Source organism: Anthonomus grandis, chromosome 10 (assembly GCF_022605725.1).
Source record: "Anthonomus grandis grandis chromosome 10, icAntGran1.3, whole genome shotgun sequence".
In the NCBI taxonomy this organism is placed as follows: Eukaryota; Metazoa; Arthropoda; class Insecta; order Coleoptera; family Curculionidae; genus Anthonomus; species Anthonomus grandis.
This window is the reverse complement of record NC_065555.1, coordinates 4987459-5012333: the sequence shown is the minus strand read 5'-3', so window position 1 is coordinate 5012333 and position 24875 is coordinate 4987459. Positions and strand designations below refer to the sequence as shown.

The 24875-nt window shown below is 33.0% G+C and overlaps 2 protein-coding genes across 4 annotated transcripts; both read left to right on the top strand.

Annotated features, from left to right (window-relative positions):
- Window positions 1–4785: 4785 nt before the first annotated feature.
- Window positions 4786–15963, top strand: LOC126741726 (putative leucine-rich repeat-containing protein DDB_G0290503). Its single transcript, XM_050448271.1, has 8 exons — window positions 4786–4981; window positions 5262–5304; window positions 5369–5429; window positions 5486–5658; window positions 5711–9176; window positions 10097–10225; window positions 15510–15659; window positions 15712–15963. Exons 1-8 carry the CDS (start codon window positions 4967–4969, stop codon window positions 15890–15892), a joined length of 4218 nt encoding a protein of 1405 aa, XP_050304228.1. The 5' UTR covers window positions 4786–4966; the 3' UTR covers window positions 15893–15963.
- A 255-nt stretch (window positions 15964–16218) lies between these two features.
- LOC126741166 (proclotting enzyme-like) lies at window positions 16219–24852 on the top strand. Of its 3 annotated transcripts, XM_050447512.1 has the most exons (7): window positions 20482–20657; window positions 20712–20900; window positions 23403–23613; window positions 23671–23882; window positions 23935–24146; window positions 24419–24629; window positions 24685–24852. In XM_050447512.1, the coding sequence occupies exons 1-7, from the start codon at window positions 20585–20587 to the stop codon at window positions 24768–24770; spliced, it is 1194 nt and encodes a 397-aa protein (XP_050303469.1). In that variant the 5' UTR covers window positions 20482–20584; the 3' UTR covers window positions 24771–24852. The 3 variants fall into 3 exon arrangements, with proteins under 3 accessions (XP_050303470.1, XP_050303469.1, XP_050303468.1); XM_050447513.1 differs by lacking the exons at window positions 20482–20657; window positions 20712–20900 and adding an exon at window positions 16219–16305; XM_050447511.1 differs by having other exon boundaries at window positions 20482–20900.
- The last annotated feature ends 23 nt before the right edge of the window (window positions 24853–24875 follow it).

Below are 24875 nucleotides of genomic sequence, written 5' to 3'. Positions count from 1 at the left end.
CCAATTATCTACTTGTAAAATGAACAAAGTTCTAAGTAATGTTTACTAAAACTTTATCCGAGAATTTTGCTGTAAGATTCATTTTTTATATTTGGAGTATATTTTTCACTTCACATTGAAGATAAGTATTATTTTTTTAATGCAAATTGGAGAGAGCATTTACACTGTCCAATTTTGCTCAGGTAAGTTGTAAGCAATAAAATTGTTGATATAGCTTTGGCCTTTTTAACTGTCTCATTTAGTTGATTAATAGCTCTTAAAATTTCAATTTCAATTTATTCAAACCTAATACATTTGTTTTGTATACAATTTATTTTAAACTGCACAATGGATTATAAATCTGTGTGTGCAGTAGTTAATACTTACATTTTTAAGAAATACTTAAGTAAATGAACAATAAACAATAATACTAATTTAGTGGAAAAAGAAATCTAGTGAGAAGGAATTAACAAGTTAATCTAGCCAAAATGATTAATAGCTACCTCACTATCAATAAGCCATTTTTTAAATCTATGTTTAATTTGACGATAGTTTCCTGTTCTTAGTGAAAGAGGCAGGAAATTGTACAGTTTGGGACCAAGAAAATAGATATGTCCCTGTATGGCTGAACTATTTACTAAAGGTATATTAACATTTTGCCGAGATGAATTTCTAGTATTTAATTGATGAGATATTTCCTGTTTATAACAATCTGTTTTTAACATAAATCTAAGTGCTGCCACTATGTAGAGTTGTTCTAATGTCAATTATTTGCATTCATGAAATAGCAATTCAGATGGGTATCCTCTGTTTTTAAAATACATTATTTTAATTATATACTTTTGTGCTACATTTTAAGCTGACATAAAATTTTTTCGAGCATTTCTCCAGACAATAATACCATCGTTTAGAATTGATTCAATTAAAGATAAATATATAGTTTTAAGAATTTGAATTGGTAGGATGTTACGTAGCTCATAAAACTTATAAATCAACTTCCTTATTTTAGCAGTTACAAATTCTATGTGTGATTTCCAAGTTAAATTTTCGTCCATGAATACACCTAGATACTTAATATTACATTTTCTTTTAACGGTAGATTGACATTTGCAGTGCAAATATTGTACATCGCAAAGATAATCATGTACCTTGAGCTCTTGAACTTTAGGAAGGGTTGCCCGAGTCAACTGGGTCTTATCAGTATTAAGTGATAACAAACTAAAATCCAACCATCTCTTTATGTATGTTATTGCTAATTCTGCTTTTCTAATAGCTGATTGCCATTTACTATAATGACACTGTCATCCGCAAAACAGAGAACCCTTCCCTCATTCAACACAGAAAAAATCCCATTCATATAGATGTTAAACAAGACTGGCCCCAGCACTGTACCCTGTGGCACACCAACTCCCACTTTTACAGGATCACTTTTTTTCACCTCTGTTAATTTTACTTTCTGAGTTCTGTTACTCAAGTATGAACTGAATAGATTATTTGCTATTCCTCTCATCCCCATTTCATATAATCTGTTTAATAAAATGTGATGTGCCACAGTGTCAAAGGCTTTGGCCAAGTCCAGGAATATTGCCACTACTTTCTCTTTGCTATCTAAAGATTTTATAATTTGTTCTGTCACTTTGCACAATGCATTTTCTGTATTAACATTATCTTTAAAAGCAAACTGACTTTCGGATAATAACTTATGTTTATTCAAGAATATCATTAATTTATGTTTAAGGCATTTTTCTATTATTTTACTAACAGTACTTCTTATTGCAATTGGTCTATAATTATTCATTAACCTTCTATCACCCTGCTTATAAAGAGGAATAATTTCAGCTTTTTTAAGAACAGTTGGATATACTCCCGAACTAAAAATGATGTTAATAATGTGTTTCAGAGGTTTAAGTAAAAAAATATGACTCATATATATATATATCTTTTATTACTTCTGATGTAATGCCATCTTCTCCACAAGAGACACCATTCTTAAGATTTTTTATTTGCCCTTCAATTGGAGATAGAAAAAACGATTCACTGTTATTTACTTTTTGTTGAAACCCTGGTTCACAGGATGGAGGATTAATTTTTTCTGCTAACTTTTTACCAACATTGCTGAAGTATATATTAAATTCATTTGCCATCAAATTCTTTTCAGTAATTTCAATGCCATCATCGTTACAAATTGCTTTTATATCAGATTTAATAATGAAATCATTTGTGGCTTCTTTTATTATTTTCCAAAATTTTTTGAGACTTTTACATTTTTGTTTTGTAATAATTATACTTAGATTTTTTAATTAATTTGCATAAACTATTTCTGTACTGTCGGTAGGTATTTAATGCTTCAGCGTTATTTGGATTTAATGTACATATTTTTCTTAGTTTGTCTCTTTTACGAATAGATGTTAAGAGTCCACCTGTGATCCATGGTTTCAATCTTAATTGTTTATTTATCTCATGACCAGTCGAACACATCTCCACATACTGCTGCAACAGATTCATGAATTTTTCTGTACAAGAGTTGGAATTGTTATTTTCAAGAACAGAGTCCCAAGTTTCAAGAGACAGTTTTTGTTTCAAAGTACTAGTAGTAAAGTAAAACCCTCTGAAACACTGGCCTATTCCGATGAGTTTCCGATTTACTAATTGCATCATGTTTCATATTCAATAAAATGGGGTAGTGATCAGTGAAATCTTGTTTTAATATAACAGAATTTAGATTATTATACACAGCACTATTACATTTTAAGAAGCAATGATCAATACAGGTAGCACTTTGATGTTGTATGCGGGTTGGTTTATTGGTTGTGCTCAAAAATCCATAAGAGTTTGTTATGTAATTATTTACTACTGGGGAGGAAGTGTCAAGTAGATTAATATTAATATCTCCCATTAAAACATATATTTGTTTACTATCGGAAAAGCCAGTATTCAAAATGTCCCCTAAACTACCTATAAAATCATTCACATATGTTGCAGGTGACCTATAGATTCCCAGAATATTAACAAAAATATTGTTTTTACACAAAGACAGGTAAGCACATTTAATATTATTCGATTGTTTAATTTGGTAACTCTGGAAAAGCTGCTGCTTGACATATATTATACAACCATCAAACTTATTAAGGGTACTTTCATTCCAGAACATAGAATAGCCAGGAATATTAAAATCTCTACTGTTATAAATGATATGGGTTTTTGTAATAGGTTTTAGCGGTTGATTCTAAAAATTATCAAAATTTTTATACTCACTTCTTATATTAACATGAATTATGCTAAGGTCTTCATTATCATCAAATATGGCTAATTCATCTAAGGTATCACAAGTAATCACATCATGAGTTTTATACTCATCACAAATATTATTTTGATCAGTGAATTTTAAGGCTTAATTCTTTGGCATTTCTATATTATACATCCCTTTTAATTATTTTTACAACGAAAGCAGGTCCTTTTCACAGACTACCTTTATTGGTCTTTCAGCATGACTTTTTTTAACAAAGATGTGCCCACTGGAGCAATACACTGCCTTGAAATGTCAAGATGATTTCAGTTCCCTGGCCTTTTTTAATAGTGTGCGAATTTTAAGTGTGAGATCATCATTGAAGTAAAGTCTTTGGTCGTTCCCCTCCAAGCCACATTTTGTTACAGTTGTTCCCTTAAGTTGGCCTATCCGTGCATATAGCTGTTTTTTAATTTGATGGTTATCAAATTTCACTAGGATTGGTCCACTGTCATTTTTATTTAATCTGAGACTTTCTTTTATATCTCCATTTTTCAAGGGCACCTCCATATTTTGCAGAATTTTCTCCACAATTTGTTGTGTACAAGGTTCTTTTTGTTTTGGAACCTCAACAATAATGATGTTGTTGAGCTTTTCTTTCTGCTCCATTTCCTCAAATTTGGTTTCTAAAATTCTCACTCGTTGTTTCAATTGCGTGTTTTCATCCCTCAAAAACTTAATTTCAGCAAGAACTTCTTAAAGAGATCCTTTTTGGTTGTCAAAACAGTCTGACATATATTGGACAGATTTTTGTATTTCCTTCATTTCCCGTTCAATACCTTTTTTAAAGGGGTTCATAAATTCCAGAAGACACTCTTTCACGACACTTTTAAGACTATTTTCATCTGTTTTTAAGTTTTTTTGTAGGTTAGCCTCACTTTTTCAGGACCCATCACAACAATTAACTATTTCCTCTTGGTCTGCTACTTTGGCTTGAAACGCACAGCTTCTGTGGTAATTAGAGCCACAATTAATGCAATCCAAAGAGGCAGATACCTTTTTTTTGCAACATTTTTCGTTCCCGGAAAAATTCGGCATGTTTACGTTGTACATAACCTCACAATACCCAATTATAATATTGAGGGTATTTTTCACAAACCAGATTGGCAGTCCTTAGAAACAAATGCTGGCCTTTTGAGTTCCATTATCCTAATTTCGCATGAAGTTAATCCAAAGCAAACATTCTTACGGATTTCCCTTTTACAGCTGTCCCAGTTTGTAGAAATTTAAGGCAATTTTTAGGTTAGGAAATTGAAAAAAAAGGTAATATTGAGAACAACAAAATGGCCGCCACGACTTGGCAACGCCGCCGACTGTTTATCACGTGTCAAAAGTTTGCAAGAAAATTTAAACCAAAATCCATTTTAAACTATTAAGGTATTAATAAATTTATTAATGTTTTTTAGTATGCACATATATTTAATTTTACACTTAAAAAACACCAGAACGTCGACTCCTCTCTTCACCCTAGGGACCACCGTCTAACGTGGCAACGGTGGTCTTCTTGTCAACGTCAAATCTGTCACCTGTCAAACGTGAACATTCCAAACAAATTTAAACTAAAACCGTTTATTCAAAAAAAAAAAGTAATCGTGAATATTCTGTTCTATAAGTCCTAAACTGTTTTTGTCGTAATTTACTGTGTGTGGTCTTTAGTGTGATTTTATGTACCTTCATGCCCAACATCTCTGATCTTTTATAATGGAGAACAAGGAGGTAATTGCATTCCTTTGCTGGGACTGATAATACTTAACTCTTCTATTGTGTGCTTGTAAATTCCTGTGGGGCCCATGTCAATGGCCAACAACCAGTGAGCCCTATCAATGTTATAATTAATAATTTTTATATGGCATATGATCTTAGAAACAACAAGTAATAGGCCTCATTAAAATAGCAAATGTGGCATAAATGAATATTCTTAAGACCCATTGATACAACATTTTTTTATTATGTCTTACTGATAAGATAACAAGTAACATTAAAATTTATATTTTAGAATACTGGGAATATTCCAAGTGAACCAGTGAACAAACTGCTGGGTAAGCCATTAAGAGTACATTCCTTAGATTATTATAGTAAATATTAAGTAGTGTTATCTTTTAGGCTTTGTTTCAAAGGTGCGAAGATCCGTTTTAAAGGAGTTTGATCCACTTGCCACAGAAAGGTATGCTACAAACTTTTAATAAAATAAAAACACTACCTACATTTATTGTATTTCAGTCCTATAGCTACCCCGAAGAAACCAGTTATTTATGAAACCATTGAGGATGATGAAGATATCTTTGAAGACGCTGAGACTTCACTGCCTAGTAATGCATTTGGGCTGACTACTAGCGCTAAAAAAGCAATACCATCGAGAAAATCATATGGTCTTCTTATTCCCGAACTAAACGGTAAGTACTCTTTACACCATTATCGGATAACATGTAACAGATTTTTGTCCAGCACCACCTGTAATGCAAACCTTCAATGACACTGGAGATTTATCGTTCATGGAGTGTGTGGAAAACACTTCTCAAGCACAGGCCATTAATGCCTCAGACGATTCGGTTGAATTTAATTATAGTGTTAGAAAATCTGTCCTGGTACCACAAGTAACAGAACACTCCTCCATACATGGCACAGAACAATTAAATTCTGATATGCATGAATTCATGTTTGTTGATACTGAATCAGATAAAACTATTAACGGCACAATGGAGGAATATGACCCGTTGGGGATGTCTGTGACAGAAATTGCTCATTCTGATCCATTATGTGTAGACAAATTAAATCAAACTTCTCATGAAATTTTGTTAAAGGAATCCTCTGATCAAGCAGAGGCATGTGGTCAGGAAGAATTAGAAGCTAAGGAATTGAATAAAGAAAACATGCTTGATCAAGGAAATTTGATTGTGAGACCATTAGTTTTCTTAAATGAAGCTGTAGAAGTGCCTAAAGAGGAAGATACTATACTACCGAATCCACAAAATGAGCTGAATTGTTCTTATGAGCAAGCAGTAGAATCTGAATCACAAATTTGCTTGGAAGCTGGGGCAAAACTACTCAATAAAACCCTTGATCAAGTCCTAATGGATCCTTTAAATAAAACCTTGAAAGAGTTGAATAAATGTGAACTCCTTGAGCAAGCAGAGGAGCCTAAAGGTTCAGTTACAGAACCTCAAACTTCCTTGAATCAAACAATAGATACATTCAATAAAACTATGGAAGAGATTCCTCAAGGGTCATCCCTTGAAGTACAGAATCAACTGTTTGAGCAACCTGAAAGCAATAAAATCAATTGTGATGTTCGAGAGGCACAGAGTTTCTTAAATCAAACTTGTGAGTTAGACAAAGCCAATAATACTGAGACAAATAAGACATTGGAGCAAGTTAAGGGATTAGAAATGGTTTCTGAGCTGAGTTCTTTAAATAAAACTGAAGAACTCACAGTGAAAGTGAATGAAACATTTGAGCAACAAACAGAAAGTTGTGAAGGTGAAGAATCAATTTCAGAAGTTCAAACTTGCTTAAATCAAACTAGTGATAATAGAACATTTGATCAAGGTAATGATTCAAAAGTGGGTTTTGAGCAGATTTCTTTAAATAGAACTAAAGAAAATTCACAGGAACTGAACGAAACCTTGGAGCAACAAACAGAAAGTTGTGAAGGTGAAGAATCAATTTCAGAGGTTCAAACTTGCTTGAATCAAACAGTTGATATTGGCAAAGCCAATGATAGTGAGCCAAATACACTTGTTAAAATGTTTGATCAAGTTGAGGGGTTAGAAGTAGGTTCTAAGCAGATTTCTTTAAATAAAACCAAAGAAATCCCACTGATATTGAATGAGACCTTTGAACAACAAACAGATAGTTCAGAAGCCATTTGTGATGCTCAAGAATCAATTCCAGAGGCTCAACAGTGCTTGAATCAAACAATCGATGTGGAAAAACCCACTAATAATGATTCAGTTAATGAAACATTCGATCAGGTTGAAGGTTCAGAAGTGAGTTTGAAGCAGATATCTTTAAAAGAAACCAAAAAACTCCCACTGAAATTGAATGAAACCTTTGAACAACAAACAGAAACTTCGGAAGTCAGTTGTGAAGCAGAAGACTTAATTCCAGAGGTTCAACCTTGCTTGAATCAAACAATCGATATCGGCAAAGCCAGTAATAGTGAGACAAATACAGTTGATAAAACGTTTGATCAAGTTAAAGAATCGGAAGTGTGTGCTGAGAATATTTCTTTAAATAAAATCAAAGAAACCCCACTGAAACTAAACGAAACCTTTGAACAACAAACTGAAAGTCCTGCAACCAATTGTGACGCTAAAGAATCAATTCCATCAGAGGTTGAAGACGATAGTAATGGGACAAATCCAGTTAATAAAACATTTAATCAAGGTTCAGAAGTGGCTTCTGACCAGATTTCTTTCAATGAAAACCCGCAGAAATCGAACGAAACCTTTGAACAACAAACAGGAAGTTCAGAAAGCACTTCTGGTACTGAAGAATCAATTTCGGAACGTCGAAACGTTGCCGATCGAGTGGAGGAACCCGAATCGGTGGCCGAGGAACGTCTTGAAAATCTGAAAATAAAGGTGCGGAAAGCGTTGCCGAACATGCAAAACCAACTGAACCACATCTTCGAGCAAGATCGGTTGGCAAGTGAGCGCCGTAGGGAAATGGCACTATTAGAAAACCAAAGGGAGTTAGATCGCATAATGCAAACAATAAAACCGGAAAACATGATGGCCGAGTTGAAAATGTGCGGACAACAAGATAAGAACTTCGGGGGGGAGCCCATGGATGTCAGCTATGGAAGTATCTTAATTAATACTCAATTTGGTCGGCCCGAAACTGATGAGCCAATGGACGTTAGTTATGGCGAAACGGGACATAATGAGTCAAAACAGATGGAAACCGGTTGTGTAAATAAGACTATTGAAATAGGGCAAATAAGGGAAGATAATCATGAAGCCTGTACAATTGAGGAACCAAGACAACCAATTTCTGATAGACACTCAGTAAACTTTGCCTTAGATTCACCAGTAACCTCTTCCTTTGTAGCACATGAGGAACAAGATAAATATAAATTTAATAATCATGAAGAGAATATGACTGAAGAACCGAGACAGTCCGATAGACGCTCAGTAAGCTTTGCCCCAGATTTACCAGTAAGTTCTTCCTCTGTAAAACATGAAGAACAAAATAGATATAGTTTTAATACTCATGAAGTCAATATCACTGGTACACGTGAAGAACCAAGACAGTCCAATAGACGCTCCGTAAACTTTGCCTCAGATTTACCAACAATCCCTTCCTTCATAGCAAATGAGGAACAAGACCAACATAATCTGAATAATCATGAAGCCAATACCTCTGATATAACCGAAGAACCAAGACAATCAATGCCTGGTGACTTAGTGAGCTCTACCTTCATAGATGATGACGAACAAGCTGAACGAGCTGTACAAGTCTTAGCTCAAAGTATGAACAAAACGATCGATGCCGAGGAATCCGCCATCGTAGAAGAAATCTGTTCTACAGACGATTCCGGCGATCTGGATGCCACGTTCGATGCCAAAAAGGACGTCAAACCTGAAAATCCGGATGCCGCTAAAGAGGTACCTTCATTAAAGCCGTTAAAAGTCGAGTGCCGTCCTAATATACGGGCCCTAAGGAATAAAACGCAAGTGATCGAGTCGTCTGTCGTATTAAAAGCGGCTCAAATCGGCCCGAAAGATGATGACGCCCAAGCGAAAGTTCTGGAAGAGCTTAAGAGTGTCAAGGAGAAACTGATCGAGGAGAAGGCGAGGTTGCAACAGGAGCTGGACGAGTTAGAGAAGGATAATAGGAAGAAGGATCAGTACATTTTGGAGCACGCTTTGCGAGAAGAGGCTTGGAAGGACTCCTTTGAAAAGTATCGGTGAGTTTTTTTTTTTTTTTATGATAAACCGTTGTTGTTAAAAATGAATACAATGTTAACATTACACATTTTGGGTATGGCCATGGCTCTTTTTGTTCCTGTAAAAAAATATGAAACCTCCAAGTTTCCTGTATGGTTCTCGGCTGAATTAGGATCTCTGCTGAGGCAAAAGAAAATAACTCACAAGAGGTATAGGCCTAGTAATGGTGTGGCTGACTATAACAATTTTTTAAATCTTGAACAAGATGTAAAACCTTATCAAATATTTGTTACAATAGCTACACTATCGCTCATATGTAAAGCAACTTTTTATAAACAATAAAATAAACATATTTACTGCCAAAATATTTAGGAATCGAGACATAAATAAGATTTAGCATTTAACAAATACCATGATCGGAATGTTTTTGTTTAACTTGTGAGACCACAAGCTTTGATGATAATTTTGTTGGTTTTTAAGCAGTCCATATATAGATCAACTAAATTTTATTTGAAATTCTGTTTTCAGTCCCGTTTGTACTCTTCAGATAATCTGTGGTGAATGTAATAATATAAAGACTTAAAATGCCAAGGGGTGTGTTTTTTTGTCCAGGTGAAGATCTAGATAAATAATAAACCCTATATAAAATCTTCTTAATGACCTCCAGTGTTTTGTTTACTTTTCACCAAACCTCTGTAGAGGTGGGTACATATACTGACTATGCCTCTATTTCAGTGCAGTTTTTCCTGTAAACCGGTATATTTTTATAACAAAATTCCTCCTGAACTCTTAAACCTGAGGTAGTAATACGAGTTTTATTAATTGGACTTAGTTCAATAGAGTAATATAGGGCTCATATGATCTTTTACTTTTGAACATCTTTTTTTTTGTAAAAAGATTGAACAGATAAAGTAATTTATTATTTGTTAATGTATTTCAGGCGGGTACTGAAAGAGTATGAAAAACACTTGCAAAAGCAAGCCCAGGACTTGGAGAACCAGAAGAGGAGTTCCGAGGAACTTGTCAGGGATTTTGTCAACACCGAGATGGCGTTTTCGGCGGCTACACAGTAAGTTTAGGAAGTAATAATAATAACTCTATTCTATATCACAATAATAAAACATGGTTTATACATGGTCTTCCTTATTAACACTGCAATTTTCTTTTTAATCTCAATTACTAGTCAACGATCAATTTTTACCTCTTTACCAAAACTTTCTTCCATTCACACAGTTTATACTAAGGTTCAAGTGTATCAAAAGGTCCATTCAATTGTTACAATACCGACAAGATTTATGTTAAGAAAAACGCGGGATTTACTTTATTCTATTTGAATCTTAAAAGAAGAAAAACGTGACTGATAACATTGCATTTTTTTAACGTTTACGAGTATATTGCGAGAGCCGTAACATTTTAAATAGGTTAAAAGAAATGAGTACACTAAATGCAAAACTCGACATTTGCAATAGAAGCAATTTTTCAGGAAGCGCAAAAATCTGTAAAAAAAATATTTTTAGTGTTATGTAGTTGGGAAAATGTTTGGTAGATGAGTCTATCTAAATTCTTTCGATTTGCGTTTACTTTTTAAATCATTACTTATTTATAAATAAGAAAAAAGGAAATAATGCTTGAAAATACACAGGTTTGCATTTATTTTTTGCAAATACCAAGTTTTGCATTGAAAGTAAAGAATAATAATACCAAAAACTATGTTTTGTGAAAAAGTTTATTGAAGAAAACAACACAAATTGTAAATAATTTTTAAGAATAAAATGTATTTCTCTAAATTCCTATTTTTTAGAAAAATGCAAATAAGTACCAAAAGTCCTTAAACAGGTTAGATCCTAAGTCCTTCATAATCTTCAATGACCACATTATTATCATTTTTATTTTCTTCATTTTGTTGGTCTTCTTTAGCTCCTCTCTGTTGGTAATTATGAACTGCGTTCTGAAGATCCTTGTAAAATTCCAATTCTGGATTGCTAGCCCAGTCCAATCCAAAATGATTCTTTAGTAAAATAAAAATAGAGGACTTTAAAGTCCTCTCCTCTTTAAAGTCTCCTTTTAAGCAATGCACTCCAGTAGGAATTTGTTCAGGCTTTAAACGAGAAAGGGTTTTTCCTCTCTTTACAACTGACTTAAACACACCCAAATCAGATTTATAGAGCACTTCTCTTAATAGGGTGCTATTACCTTCTCGTGTAAAAACGAAGCGTTTACTTTCATTAAATTTAAAGTACCATTGGGCAGGCTTTTTTATTACTTGGTACACTGCGTTTTTCCAATCAAGAATTGTCCAGTCTTGACTTAGCCTAAGAACCCTTGAATGATTTTGAATAATCTGCTCATATTCGTGGCGATTGATTATCACACTTTTTTTTTTATTTCGCGTTCGATCAACCCAAAAACCCTATCTGGGGGAATGAATGAATGGCCAACTATTGGAAATGTAAACTCGATGATTTCAATGGTTTTTGGTGCCTCATAACAGAGCCAGTATGGTAGCATCCCCATGACGGTGCTATTTTTATTTTGTCCTCCACGTCCATCGGCAAAAAGTAAAATTTTGTTTGTAGTTTCTCTAAAATCAAAATTTTTCAGCGTAGTATGTATAGCTGAGGCAATAGCGTTGGAATTTTTACAATATTCAGTTTCTAGCCAGACAAAGGATAACACTGTATTTTGAGAAAGTTTTGTTGTAGAGCTGCCACAAACCACAGTAAAATTATAAAAGTTTATTTGTTGAGAAAAGTATGCACTTTGATCTGGCAATTTAGGTAAAGCCAAATTTTTTTGGAAATCAAAAGAAAAAAGCTGTACATCTTCTCTGTCTAATTTTAAACACTTATAAAATGCTTTGCTTTTCAACTTATGGACACGTTATTCGCAAATTATCTGAGTTTTGTCATTAGTGTTCACTTTCAACTTCTCTTCAAACTGAATACAAGTGGAACACAAATCAGTCATGGGGGTACCAGAGCTTAGATTATAATTTTTTTTAACATATCTTCTAAAAAAACACAATTTTATGGCCAAATTAGGATTTTGTTCACAAAACATTTTGTATAATTTTCGAAAATTTAATTCACAGGGCAAAAACACACGAGTAGTTCGATTTCTTTGATAAAGACTTATTTTGCATTCCAAATTTTCAATGAATTGCTTAATTAAATCCTTAAGATGGTCATTTTTGTTTTTAACCCTATCACCACCACGTCGCTCTTTTGGCAACTCATTAGAAAGCAAATAATTTCTTACATTTTTTTCCAACCTGTCTCCACTAAAACGGGTTATTCCGAGAAAAGCTTTTTTACAAACTAATTTTTCCTTAGTTATTGTTGAAACAAAATATTTTATGGAAAGTCCATGATGATTTCTTAATGATTTTCTGGGTTTTGAACCCTCACAAAATTGTAGCACAAAAATGTCTTGTTTTACCTTGTCAACATTTGAATATAACGCCATGTGGCATTATATTCAAATGTTGACACAAAAACACTGGTTTTTTATTGTGAGCACATTTCGGGTATTGAGGTCAATTATGAGGCTTATGTCTGAAATTTAAAAAAAAAACTATAATAATTTGTAAAATTTAATTTTTCCTGGATACTTGTTGTTATGCAGGTTTAAACAATATTATTATAAACATTGCATTTACCTTTCAATTTGCATCTTCCTTCTTTTCCAGTTCTCCTTATTTATTTCGCGTTTTCTCCCTTTTCCTTTTTCACATGGTTGTACTGTATCCATTCCTACAGTAGTAGACACTTTTTTCGAAACTAATATTAACAAATTAAAATTTTAACGGCTTAAAACTGCGAGACGATGTTTATACTATCAAGTACAAATAAAAATAATGAAATTATAACACGTGGTATGCGGCCGTTACAAGTGTTTCTAGCGCTCTTATTCGTTGATTGAAAATACACAGTTTTGCATTTATCCTCTATAAGTAAACGCCTTTTTTATACGTAAATAGGCACTTTTGCAGCTAATATTGTAGTATATCTTTTAGATATCAGTGTAGTCTGTCAAAATGTAACATAAAATCACTTTCGCGTTTTTTGTCAAATACCGAGTTTTGCATTTAGTATTACTCAAATAAATTAGTTCCACTGGGAATTACCCATAAATTATGGTATATGTATATGCATTTATTATATTAGTTTAATTGTCAATTTATTAGTGTACTATAATAGTTTGATTATCAAGGAAAGAGAAATTTAGTACTTTATATTTTATCTTTTTGTACCTTTCAAGTTGTCTTTTTATTATTTACCAGTCGTATCTTAAAGAAGTAATCTGATAACAGTAACAGTAATTATTTATGATATCCATTCATATTGGATAAATGATTAATTATTATTGATAGGCATAGGGTTATTAATCGCTTATTTTTATTAGAACCTGCTATCGTAGCGTTTTGCCTACATAGATACACACCTACTATTTTATCTTTTTATAAAAGTATGTAGGGATCTGTTTAATTTCTTGATAATCTTGTGATATCGCGTTAATTTTATTTTTAATTAGTTTTTGTGTGGTATCGTTCCTAAGCAACACACGATAGTTAAATAAACGTTTATTTTTGGTTTGCAGCGTATATTGTATATTGTATACTATTAAAAGATGTTTTAATGGAATGAAATGGAATTACGATCAATAGAACGTTGAATATTTAGTTATAGAAAACCAGTATAAAAGCTTTAGTTTAATCGCTAAATAATTTTTGATGTGAAGTTTATAATAAAGGTATCTATTTAGGCTTAAATTGTGGCACATTATACCGGGTGTGCAGGAACTCTACCAAAAAAACTTATTTTTTTAATAAAAAAAATACACAACTGCATTTTCCTAAAATAAATTCAATTTTTTAAATCCCGTAAATTAAATGTGTATTCTTGACTATTTTTTTCATGTTTTACTTGAAAATCTTAAGGTTATGTGAAAAAAGTATAGATATAAAAACTATAGATTTTTGAATCATCTATAATTTTCTTAAAAAGCATTTTTCTCTCAGGCAATTATTTAGTGCAAAAAAAAGTTTTTCATTAACCCTACCTTTAGCCCCCCACCCACCCCACATAACTTACCAATAAGAAGTGGTTTGCAAAAATCATTGTTTTCCAAAATAATACGCATGAATAACAGCTGGATTCGTCGTTAATATACAATCTAATAACACAGTTTGTTTATTTCAGTTTGATATAATTATATATATGTATATTAATAAACATTTAATACAAAAACAGTTCTATAAGATTGGATATTATGGACGAAAAACAGTGATTTTTCACCAAAAATTCTTAATGGTCAAATGTTTGGGGTGGGTGGGGGGTTAAGGGTTGTGTTAATGAAAAACAATGCTTTTGCAGAAAATGTATATGCAATATTTAATTTAATAGCACTGTTTATTTAAATTTGATATATAAATATTCAGTATAAAAACTTAATTACTTAAAATTTCTATATATTTTAGGGGTTCCAGCTTACACACAACCGTCAAAAAACCTAGAAAAATCTAATACCTCTGAACTTGAAAATAATAAAATCTATAATAGTGCCGGTATTGGACGTTAATCCCATTAAAACATTCATAACTTGTTGTAATCCTATGCAATCAAAGGTGTCCAACAATTTTTTAGTAGTATTATCAATGGAACCTAACAAATAGGTATAATTTTATTTTCAAAGTTGGGAACCACATTAAATAATGTGTAAAATGAGCTATATATAATTGACCTAACGTTAGGGTCACAGATAATTTACGGTTTGAAAGAATTAAAGAACAAACATAAAATACTAAAGTTAATTAACAAATGTATAAAAAACTATTTAATAAAACGATTTATAAGCCAATATAATTTACAGAAAATTAAGTCTTTTTATTTCGAGTCGGCCTACTCTGAATTTACTGCATATTACTTGTTCTTCTACCAGTTGGAGTGTTTAATTCTGTTAATTTATTTTTAAGTGATAAAGGCTAAACACTCCTCTTCAGACTCTAAGTCTGCATTTTGAAAATAAATTTGAATCTATATTTAACGCTAAAAATGTTAAGTGGCCTCACATGAATCTATTCAGTATTTAAACTCGGGGCATCTATAAGATCTATACCAATAATTTGAACTCGAGTAGATAGAAATTTAGTTAAAGAGTACTATATTATTTGTATATCCAAGTTGTTCTAAAAAGTTGTCTTATTCTTTTTTGGATCAATAGAACCAGCAACAACAATTGTGCAACATAAAATCTTTGGTTAAAACATTGACTTAATATGAGCGAATTAATCGTTAGGGAATCTTCCCATAGACAATTAAGATTTTTAACTTATAGCCCCTAATATTTTACAGGAAATATGAAAAAGCCAAGACTATCGTAGGAGCTTATCAAAAAAACGAGGAAGTAATGAAGCAGAACCTGAAGAACGCCGAATTGGCTCTAGTTAAGTTGCAAATGAAGTGCGAGGCTCTGAAGAAGGAGAACAAGAAGATAACGGAAGAGTGAGTTGCTGATTAATCATTTATTTGCTGTTTTATTAATTTGACGTTTCAGGATGGAAAAGTCCTTGGAAAAAGAGAAACGGGACCTAAAAACCACGTTGACAAAACTGCAGAACGAGTACAAGAAACTGGAAATCGAGGCGCAATCTCTGGAAACCGCGTTAAGTGCCAAAACGAAAGAATGCGACGCTTTATCCGCCCTATGCGATGCAATAACTGCTGGTCAGACTTAGATTTAGAGATTCCGTTAAGTTATATATGTTTTTTTGTTTTTATTATAGAGACTGTGATTATTTTCCTTGCAGTATGAGTATTATATCTTATAATTCGATAAAGTTTCGTGTATAAAAGTAATTTCTTAGTCTATAAAATAATAAGTTTAATTTAAAGTTTTTAAATGTAGATGAAAAGAATAAATTATTTGTAAAAAAAAACGTGGTTTAAATAAGCTAAGATATTTGCTATGCAAGGCGAAATATTTCTGAAAACGCATTATACAAGTATGCTTTAGTTATTTGCTTATCTTGGTTAATATATTCACAAATAATTCGTATTCATTTGCTTGTCTAACTACTCCAGCCTATTAATATGTTACTACTGAGTTTTGTCGTCGTTTTTACTGTAAATTTTGCAGAAACACTCCTAGGTAAGCTCAACTAGCACATTTTTTTACTTAGAAGGATGTTTTGATCCTCAGGAATCTCCCTATTTTGGTGTAAAAGAATTATGGGAATATTTTAAGTGGTTCCTAAGTTATGATGCAATAAAGTTTCAAATACTGAAATTTAGCGACTTTTGAACGTTGGCTTACAAAATCGTCTCTAACTCTGAAAGTGTCTTAGACATAAAAATTCTTGTTATATGAAAATATTGCCAAATAAATTACCTTTCGAAAGTCTTAACTAGGGATGTGAGCAAATTTTGCTGAGACGGTCATATTGAAAATGACGGTGACGTCATTTATTTTTATGACACCATCGTCATTAATTTTTTGTCAATTAAAATCTTACTGTGGCAAAAATAAATGACGGTCATAAAAAATAAACGACCGTCATTAAAAAAAATAACAGTCACAAAAAATAAATTACTGTCACAAAAATATCAGCTGATTTTCAATGTTTACTGCTTAAGACAAGCTGCAACCTGCTTATTACATTGGCTTGGCTGGCTTGCTTGCTTCTTCTCGCGATCGGCGCGTCAATTCAGTTGTTCGGCGGCATTAGTACCTTTACAATAAGAGCTATTTTATATTTTCATAGTTTTTTCTTGTGCCTATTTATTTTTTGTTGTGTTTTGTTTTTTAAACATCAAGAAAATGGGTAGAACTAAAAGTATTGTATATAAATACTTTAATACTCTAAATAAGCCAGGACAGAAATTGAAATGTTACGAGTGTAAATTTTGTAAAAAACAGGTTGCACACCATGCAACTAGAATGGGCTTACATCTTGTTACATGTGAAATGTGCCCTGACAATGTTAAAGTAATGTTAAAAAGTGAACTAAAGCTGAATGAGTCAGAAAAATCAAACAAGAGGAAACTGGATGTGTCGGTGACTGAATCAGCAGAACAGCAAGCAATAGTTCATCGGCATCCAAAGTCCAGAGAATGGGTAGTCGTAGTCAATGTAGCTCAATTAGTACCCTAAGCACTCTAAGCAGTTTTATTGACAACATTAAACCCGACGATCAAGATGAAATTTAGTTGATGCTAGCAAAGGCAATTTATGCTACAGGTCTGCCCTTAAATATAACAGAAAATATATATTGGATAGACCTTTTTAAAAAAATCAGACCGTCCTTGACGTTGCCTTCACGTTTTGTTTTATCAAATTCGCTTTTAAATGCTGTATTTAATCAAGTTGAAATCGAAGTGACAGATAATTTAACAAATGCTAAAGTGAGAATGAGAGCATAATTAATTTTGTTATAACCACACCCCAACCTGTTTTTTACAAATCATTGTCTACTGAAGAAAGTAGACATACAGGTGAGTACGTGGCAGATGAAATAGAAATGGTATACAATGAGGTGGGAATTAACAAAATAAACGGCTTTTGCTCAAACAATGCCTCTAATATGAAGAAATCTTGGGATTTGCTACAAAGCAGATATCCAGACAAACCAATTTCATTTTACGGTTACGCAGCGCATACACTTAATTTATTGGTTACTGATATAATGAAATTAAAGACCACAGAAACTCTTCTGAATGCCTGTAAGTCCATAATAAAGGCAATAAAAAATAAAGCGGTTTTAACTTCTGCATTTCAAAGGAAAAGCAAAAAGGTGAATCCTGCCCCCTTAAACTTCCGGTAGCAACAAGATGGGCTTCCATAGTTACAAGTTTTGAGAGCCTACAAAAAAACAAAAGCACTCTTCAAGCAATGGTAATCACAGGAGGAATAAACATGATATTCTTGATGATATATTCTGGACGAAAATCGAACATTTTTTAACTTTATTACAACCAATAAAGAAATGGATTTTGCGTTTGGAGTCAGACAAGTGCAACATTAGTGAAGTAGCTGTTGCATTTTATGAAATTGCTATTGTTTTTGAAAACCAATTGTCTACCTCGCCCTTGTTGAAGCTGGAAAAGTACCAGAAAGTCTACTTGAAAGGCAACAGATGTGCCTTAGAGAAATACACTTTGCTGCAAACATTTTGGATCCTCGATATAAAGGTAATTTTTTTTGATACTTGAAACAAAACTCAATACCTAAAAAAATGAATAAACTTAACGTAACTTAACTTTAATATATAGTTAAGTATATTTTTATACTTATAATTAAATTATAAGTTAATATTTTTTTTTGTTTTTTAGGAAAGCAACTATCACAAAAGGAAATTGTAGGTGGGTTAACTTACATCCATTCTGTTGCCAGATTATGTTGATGATGGCAAAGTACTTGAAAATTTAGCCGCCTATAGGAGCAGCGAAGGTTTTTGGGGATTAAAATTTGTGCAGGATTGTGAAAAAAATGTTAACATTTTACTTTTGATATACTCGAAAGGTATTTGTACTGAAATGCCACTTCGACATGTGGCAGAAGCTGTACTTGGCATGCCAGCTACTTCAGCAGCTACTGAGAGAACTTTCAGTTCTTATGGATTTATACATTATAAAACTAAGAATCGTCTAACAACAAAAAGAGCTGGTATGCTAAATTATATACATCACCATCTAAAATTATTTCCTCATAAAAGCGTTAAACCGAGCAAAGATATAAGTTTCGGATTAGGATTAGTTGACAAGGAGAGACATGTCAGACATGTGTATTCTAGGATAGAACAAAATCGTTTAGGTAATAACATTATTATTTTTATTTTAAGAAATATAGAAAAAACAGTATTATTCTAGAAACTATTCCCGATGCCGATGAGGAACCGTCTGGACCGTCAAAATCACCATTACCCTCTACCTCCACCTCTAAAACCTTACTTGATAACGGAAATGAACATGTAAGCTGTACCAGTGACCAAGAAGGTAGTACCACTGACGAAAGCATTAGTCTTATTGAAGAGTTGGAAGGTATACTTTCCAAATCTCAAAATGAACTTGATATTAGCTTCAGTGATATCTATAATTATGAGACTGAAGAAGAAGAAAATTACGAATTTTAGTTAAATCCAGTTTTATTACTTTTAGTACCTACCTTTATAAGCATTTAGTTTGAATTTACATATTTATGTTATTTTTTAATAATACAACTTTGTTTTATTTATAAATATTTTTTATTATGAGAATTTAATGTTTTGTTTTACTTTGTATTATATTTTTTTGTTTGAAATGTGTGTTTTTATTGTTATAATAAGTATCTAGTCTGATATTGAAAATCAGAAAATATAAATAACCATAAATGACAAAAATGACCAATAAATTACCGTCATTTTACATCCCTAGTCTTAACCCAAAACGACGTTTTTACCCTCAAATCCATCCTCAGGAACCCCTTTACCTTAGTGTGAAAAAATCATAAAAATATACTGAATGGCTACGAAATTATGCCCAAAAATATCTTGCAATTAATAAAACTCTTAATGCCTTAAAAAAAACCAGTTTTAATGACTGTTGGACCTTGTTTGACAAAATCACCTTTAACTCAAGAAGTTATTGAGCTATAAAAGTTGTTCTCATATGAAATTAATGGGAAATAAATTTCCTTTCTTTTGCTAATGACCTTTTAAGAATATTTTAATTAAGTCGTAAATAAACGGCGCCAAAAAAGTGGGTAGAAAAGAAGCCCCCAACAAAAGTGCTTTAACTAGTCAAATGCTTGATCCAGAACGACGTTTTTATCGGCGCTGTGTCGGAATTATTTGATGACTATACCTAACTGTATGCTTGTACCGTTTCGAGAAAGGTGTGGATTTCGGATGTATATTCCGAACAGACCTGCCAAATATGGAATTAAAGTGCAGGTTTTGGCTGACGCTAAAACTCATTATCTCGTAGATGCAGAGATTTATGCCGGTTCCGAAATAAAATTTGATGGTGCAAAAAAGCCTACATTATTAAATCCAACAAGAGTGGTTCTTAGGCTTGTGGAGTGTGTTAAAGGCACCAACAGGAACATCACCGGGGACAACTGGTACAGTTCAGTGGAACTCGTCGACGAACTCAAGAAAAACAGTTTGACCTACGTGGGAACCTTACGAACCTGAATTTTTACTGAACCGAAAACGTGCAATTCATTCATCAACGTTTGGATTTACTTCTTCAACCACTTTAGTGAGAGCTATGTGCCAAAAAAAAGTAAAAGCGTTATATTACTTTCTAGCATGAATCATGACAATTCTGTCAACGAAACAACCAAAAAGCCGGAGACAATTCATTTTTATAATGAAACAAAATCTGGAGTTGACGCATTAGATGCGAAATGTGCGCTTTATTCAGTATCCAGAAGAACTAACCGTTGGCCAATGGCAATTTATTTTGCTATATCGAACATTACAGGTGTAAATTCTCGAGTATTGTACCAATTTGCATCAAAAGGTAAAGAAATAAAACGATACTCATTTATCAAAACTCTTGGGAAGCAATTAACAGATGAACATTTGCGACTCAAACTGGCCAACAAGAAGGTGCACTCAAATGTACGAATCCTCAATCCACCTTTGGGGGTTGCGAATCCAGTTTCTGAGCAGCCTCAAGTACCTCCTGAAAAAAGTAAAAGAAAAAGGTGTGCCATATGCCCCACCAACAAGGATAGGAAAACTGCTATCCAGTGTGACATATGTAAGTTGCCCATTTGCAATCAATGCTGCAAGAAATTGTGCCCTAAGTGTTCTGAAAAATAATTTTAGGTTTTTTTCGGTTGATGTACTGTAATATACCCAAGTAATTTTAAATTTTTGAATAAAAGTTTTTTTTATTCAAAACTGATGGGTCCTTAGGACCCATCAGTAGTACATATGTAATAAAAATGTGTCGGTAGTAGTTCAGGGTTAAGTCGTAAATAAACGGTGCCAAAAAAGTGGGCAAAAAAGAAGCCCCCAACAAAAGTGCTTTAACTAGCCAAATCCTTGATCCAGAACGACGTTTTTACCCTTAAATCCGTCCTCAGGAATGCCGTTATTTTGGTGTAAAAAAATCATAAAAATATCTTAAGTGGCTACGAAGCTATGACCAATAAGGTCTTGATATGCATATGATTTAAAAAGTTTTAATTTGATGACTTTTAGACGTTGCTTGACTAAATTGCTTATAACTCAAAAAATTATTGCGGTACAAGAATCTTTCTCATTTAGATTTATTGAGGAATAAATTAATTTTTTTTTTGCTAGAACCCTTTTAAGAAAATTTTATTTTAGTAGTAAACAAACGGCGCCAACAGTAGGCAGAAAAGAAGTTCCAACCAAAACTGTCTGGAACCTTAACTTAAAACGACGTTTTTACTCTTAAATCCATCCTCAAGAATCCCCTATATCTTGGAGTAAAAGAAACATTAAAATATCTTGTGTGGCTGCGAAATTATGCCTAAAAGTATGTTGCAACTTTCAGGAATACCTGATCTAATCTCTCATAAGTTCTACCCAAATTTTCTCTACAATTTTCTTTATCAACCCCATAATATTTTTACATCAAATTGATGCTTATTTATTTCCCTTTTCAATGATATAATCATCGTTGGCATATTTCCAAATTTTTTGAAAATATTGTAAAATTACTTCCAGGAATACCTCATCTAAACTCCCCGAAGTTCTACCCTAATTTTCTTTATAATTTGCTCTATCAACCCTATAATATTTATACATCAAATTAATGCTTATTTAATTTCCTGTTTAACGATATAAACATAGTTGGCATATTTTTAAAATTTCCTGCAAAATTTTTAAATTACTTCTAGGCACTCCTGATCTAAGCTTCCTTAAGTTCTACCCTAATTTTCTTTATAATTTGCCCTATCAACCCCATAATATTTTTACATCAAATTGATGCTTATTTAATTCCCTTTTCAACGATATAAACATCGTTGGCATATTTCCATATTTTTTGGAAATATTGTAAAATTACTTCCAGGAACACCTCATCTAAACTTCCCGAAGTTCTACCCTAATTTTCTTTATAATTTGCCCTATCAACCCCATAATATTTTTACATCAAATTGATGCTTATTTAATTCCCTTTTCAACGATATAAACACAGTTGGCATAATTCCAAAATTTTTGGAAATATTGTAAAATTACTTCCAGGAACACCTCATCTAAACTTCCCGAAGTTCTACCCTAATTTTCTCCACAATTTTTCCTATCAACCCTATAATATTTATACATCAAATTAATGCTTATTTAATTCCCTTTTCAACGATATAAACATCGTTGGCATATTTCCAAAATTTTTGGCAATTTTGTAAAATTACTCCCAAGAACACTTGATCTAAACATCCCTAAGTTCTGTCCAAATTTTCTTTATAATTTGCCCTATCAACCCCATCATATTTTTATATCAAATTAATGCTTATTTAATTCCCTTTTAAACGATATAACCATCGTTGGCATATTTCCAAAATTTCCGGAAATACTTTAAAATTACTCCCAGGAACACCTGATCTAACTTCCCTAAGTTCTACCCTAATTTTCTCCACAATTTTCCTTACCAACCCCATAATATTTATACATCAAATTAATGCTTATTTAATTCCCTTTTTAACGACATTAAAAACATCCTCAAAAACCTCTTCGAATTGGTGCAAACCCAAGTTTTTTTATTATAAAACTTCCCCAATTACTTACACCAAATATTTTAGGCGATCTCGATAAAGCAATGTATCGAACAAAGACAGACTTATATACGAAACAATATGGAGCGAAATCAGCGAGTGGAACAAGAAAAGATGACATCGGTGCCAACTAGTTAAAAAGAGACAACCGATCCGCGAAATCCGACCGAGGGCTCTTGTGAAAAAAACGCTAAGAACGCTCGACGCATTTCATTTGCATGGGACATATGGCGGACCGCAGTGAAATATTTAATCAATTTGTTCAGTTTTCATAAGAGTTTCTTGCATGTTTTGCTTAGTAAAAAGGACTTCGGTATATCCATCTCTTTTTAGTACACATTTCTGCCCATAAGTCTGTCTTTTTTCGATGCATTACTTTATGGGGAATATCTTTAGTATAGTCCGGGGGCATATTTATTTAAAGCATTTTCCATTTTAGTCCAGTCATTTTGAAGTGACTTCTGAAATACATTTCTTAGTAAGTGTACAATATGCTCAATTTAAATTGTCGTTTTTAGTTGACCATCAGCAATGCGGTAGACCCCTAGAGTCAAATTTAATAACGAAAAGTGACCGTATAGTATCGGGATACGACGTCGGGTACTACAAGTACCCGTGGTACGCAGCCCTGATTCAAACTAAGCAGGTTTCTTGCGGGGGAGCCCTGATCGGCCCGAAACTGGTTGTAACAGCTGCGCATTGCTATAAAGAGTATTTGGAAAAAGCCAAGTAAGTTCAGTCACTCAATAGCAATTGTGTCCCTCATGATTATTATTATTTTTATAGTAAATCCCTTATTAAACTGGAACATATTTACACGGTGAGATTGGGAATGTATAACATCTGTGCAACTGCTGAGAAAACCGCGAAAGAATTCGCAGTGGAAAAAGTGCAAATTCACGAGCTGTACCCCACCAAGATGCCATATTATGATATATGCTTGCTTACCTTGTCTAATGGTACGGAAGGGTTTGAACCGTTATGCTTACCTAATAAGGGTAAGTAAGCCATTTTGGCTGATATCATGTTGTAACAGCAATTTTTTGAAAGTTATCAACGTTCGGCCCAAAGATGGTACTGTCCCAGGCATGGGTACTTTGAAGTATCAAGGAGCGATGCCCTGTACTTTACACGAAGCCAGATTGCTCATATATCCCGATGGTACTTGTGTGGATATGATTAATAGTACTGGCAATAATGGGAGTGACGTCAAAAATGCTTTTTGTGCGGGGTATTTGTCCGGTGGAATTGATACTTGTCAGGTATTTCTCAAGTCAGTGTTGGAGTTTTGTGAATATTACAGGAATATTCGGAATTTGGGTCAGGAATATCCTTGACATGTTCAATAAGGTTATGTTCGGTCATAGATGGACAATTTGTGGATTTTTTTTAATAAAAAAAATTATCCTCCTAAAAAACATTTTTTTACTCAAAATTTTCGTTTGTTTTGAAAATCCTGAAATGGGTGTCTAATTAATTTAAACAAAGGATTTTTCAGTAAAAAAAATCATCTTTCTTAAAATCCTCTATTTAGGGAGACAGTGGCGGCCCTCTCCAAATACTGGACAACACCGGCAGATACGTTCTTTTCGGAATAGTCTCTTTTGGATTCCACTGTGCCCTACCAAAGTATTTGGGCATGTACACGGACGTTTCCCAGTACATTGACTGGATAAGGGAGAAATCTGGAGGGCTCGATCTCCCATTTATAACCCCTAATGGTTCCGACGAAGAGTATAGCGATGGTAATGCAGGAGGAATATCTTCTATATATGTAATTTAATTAAAAAATAATTTTAGGGCATAAAAAGAAACATCATCAACATGGCCACCGTCAACCTGTGAGAATAATCATTTTGAGAAATAAGAAGCGTACAAGGGGCTAAAGAAGAATTAAAATAAGGAATTTCTTTATGTGATTATAATTCTTAAAACGTCAATATTGCAATAAATTATGCTTGTGTTATGCTTAACTGTTTCATTGATCGCTA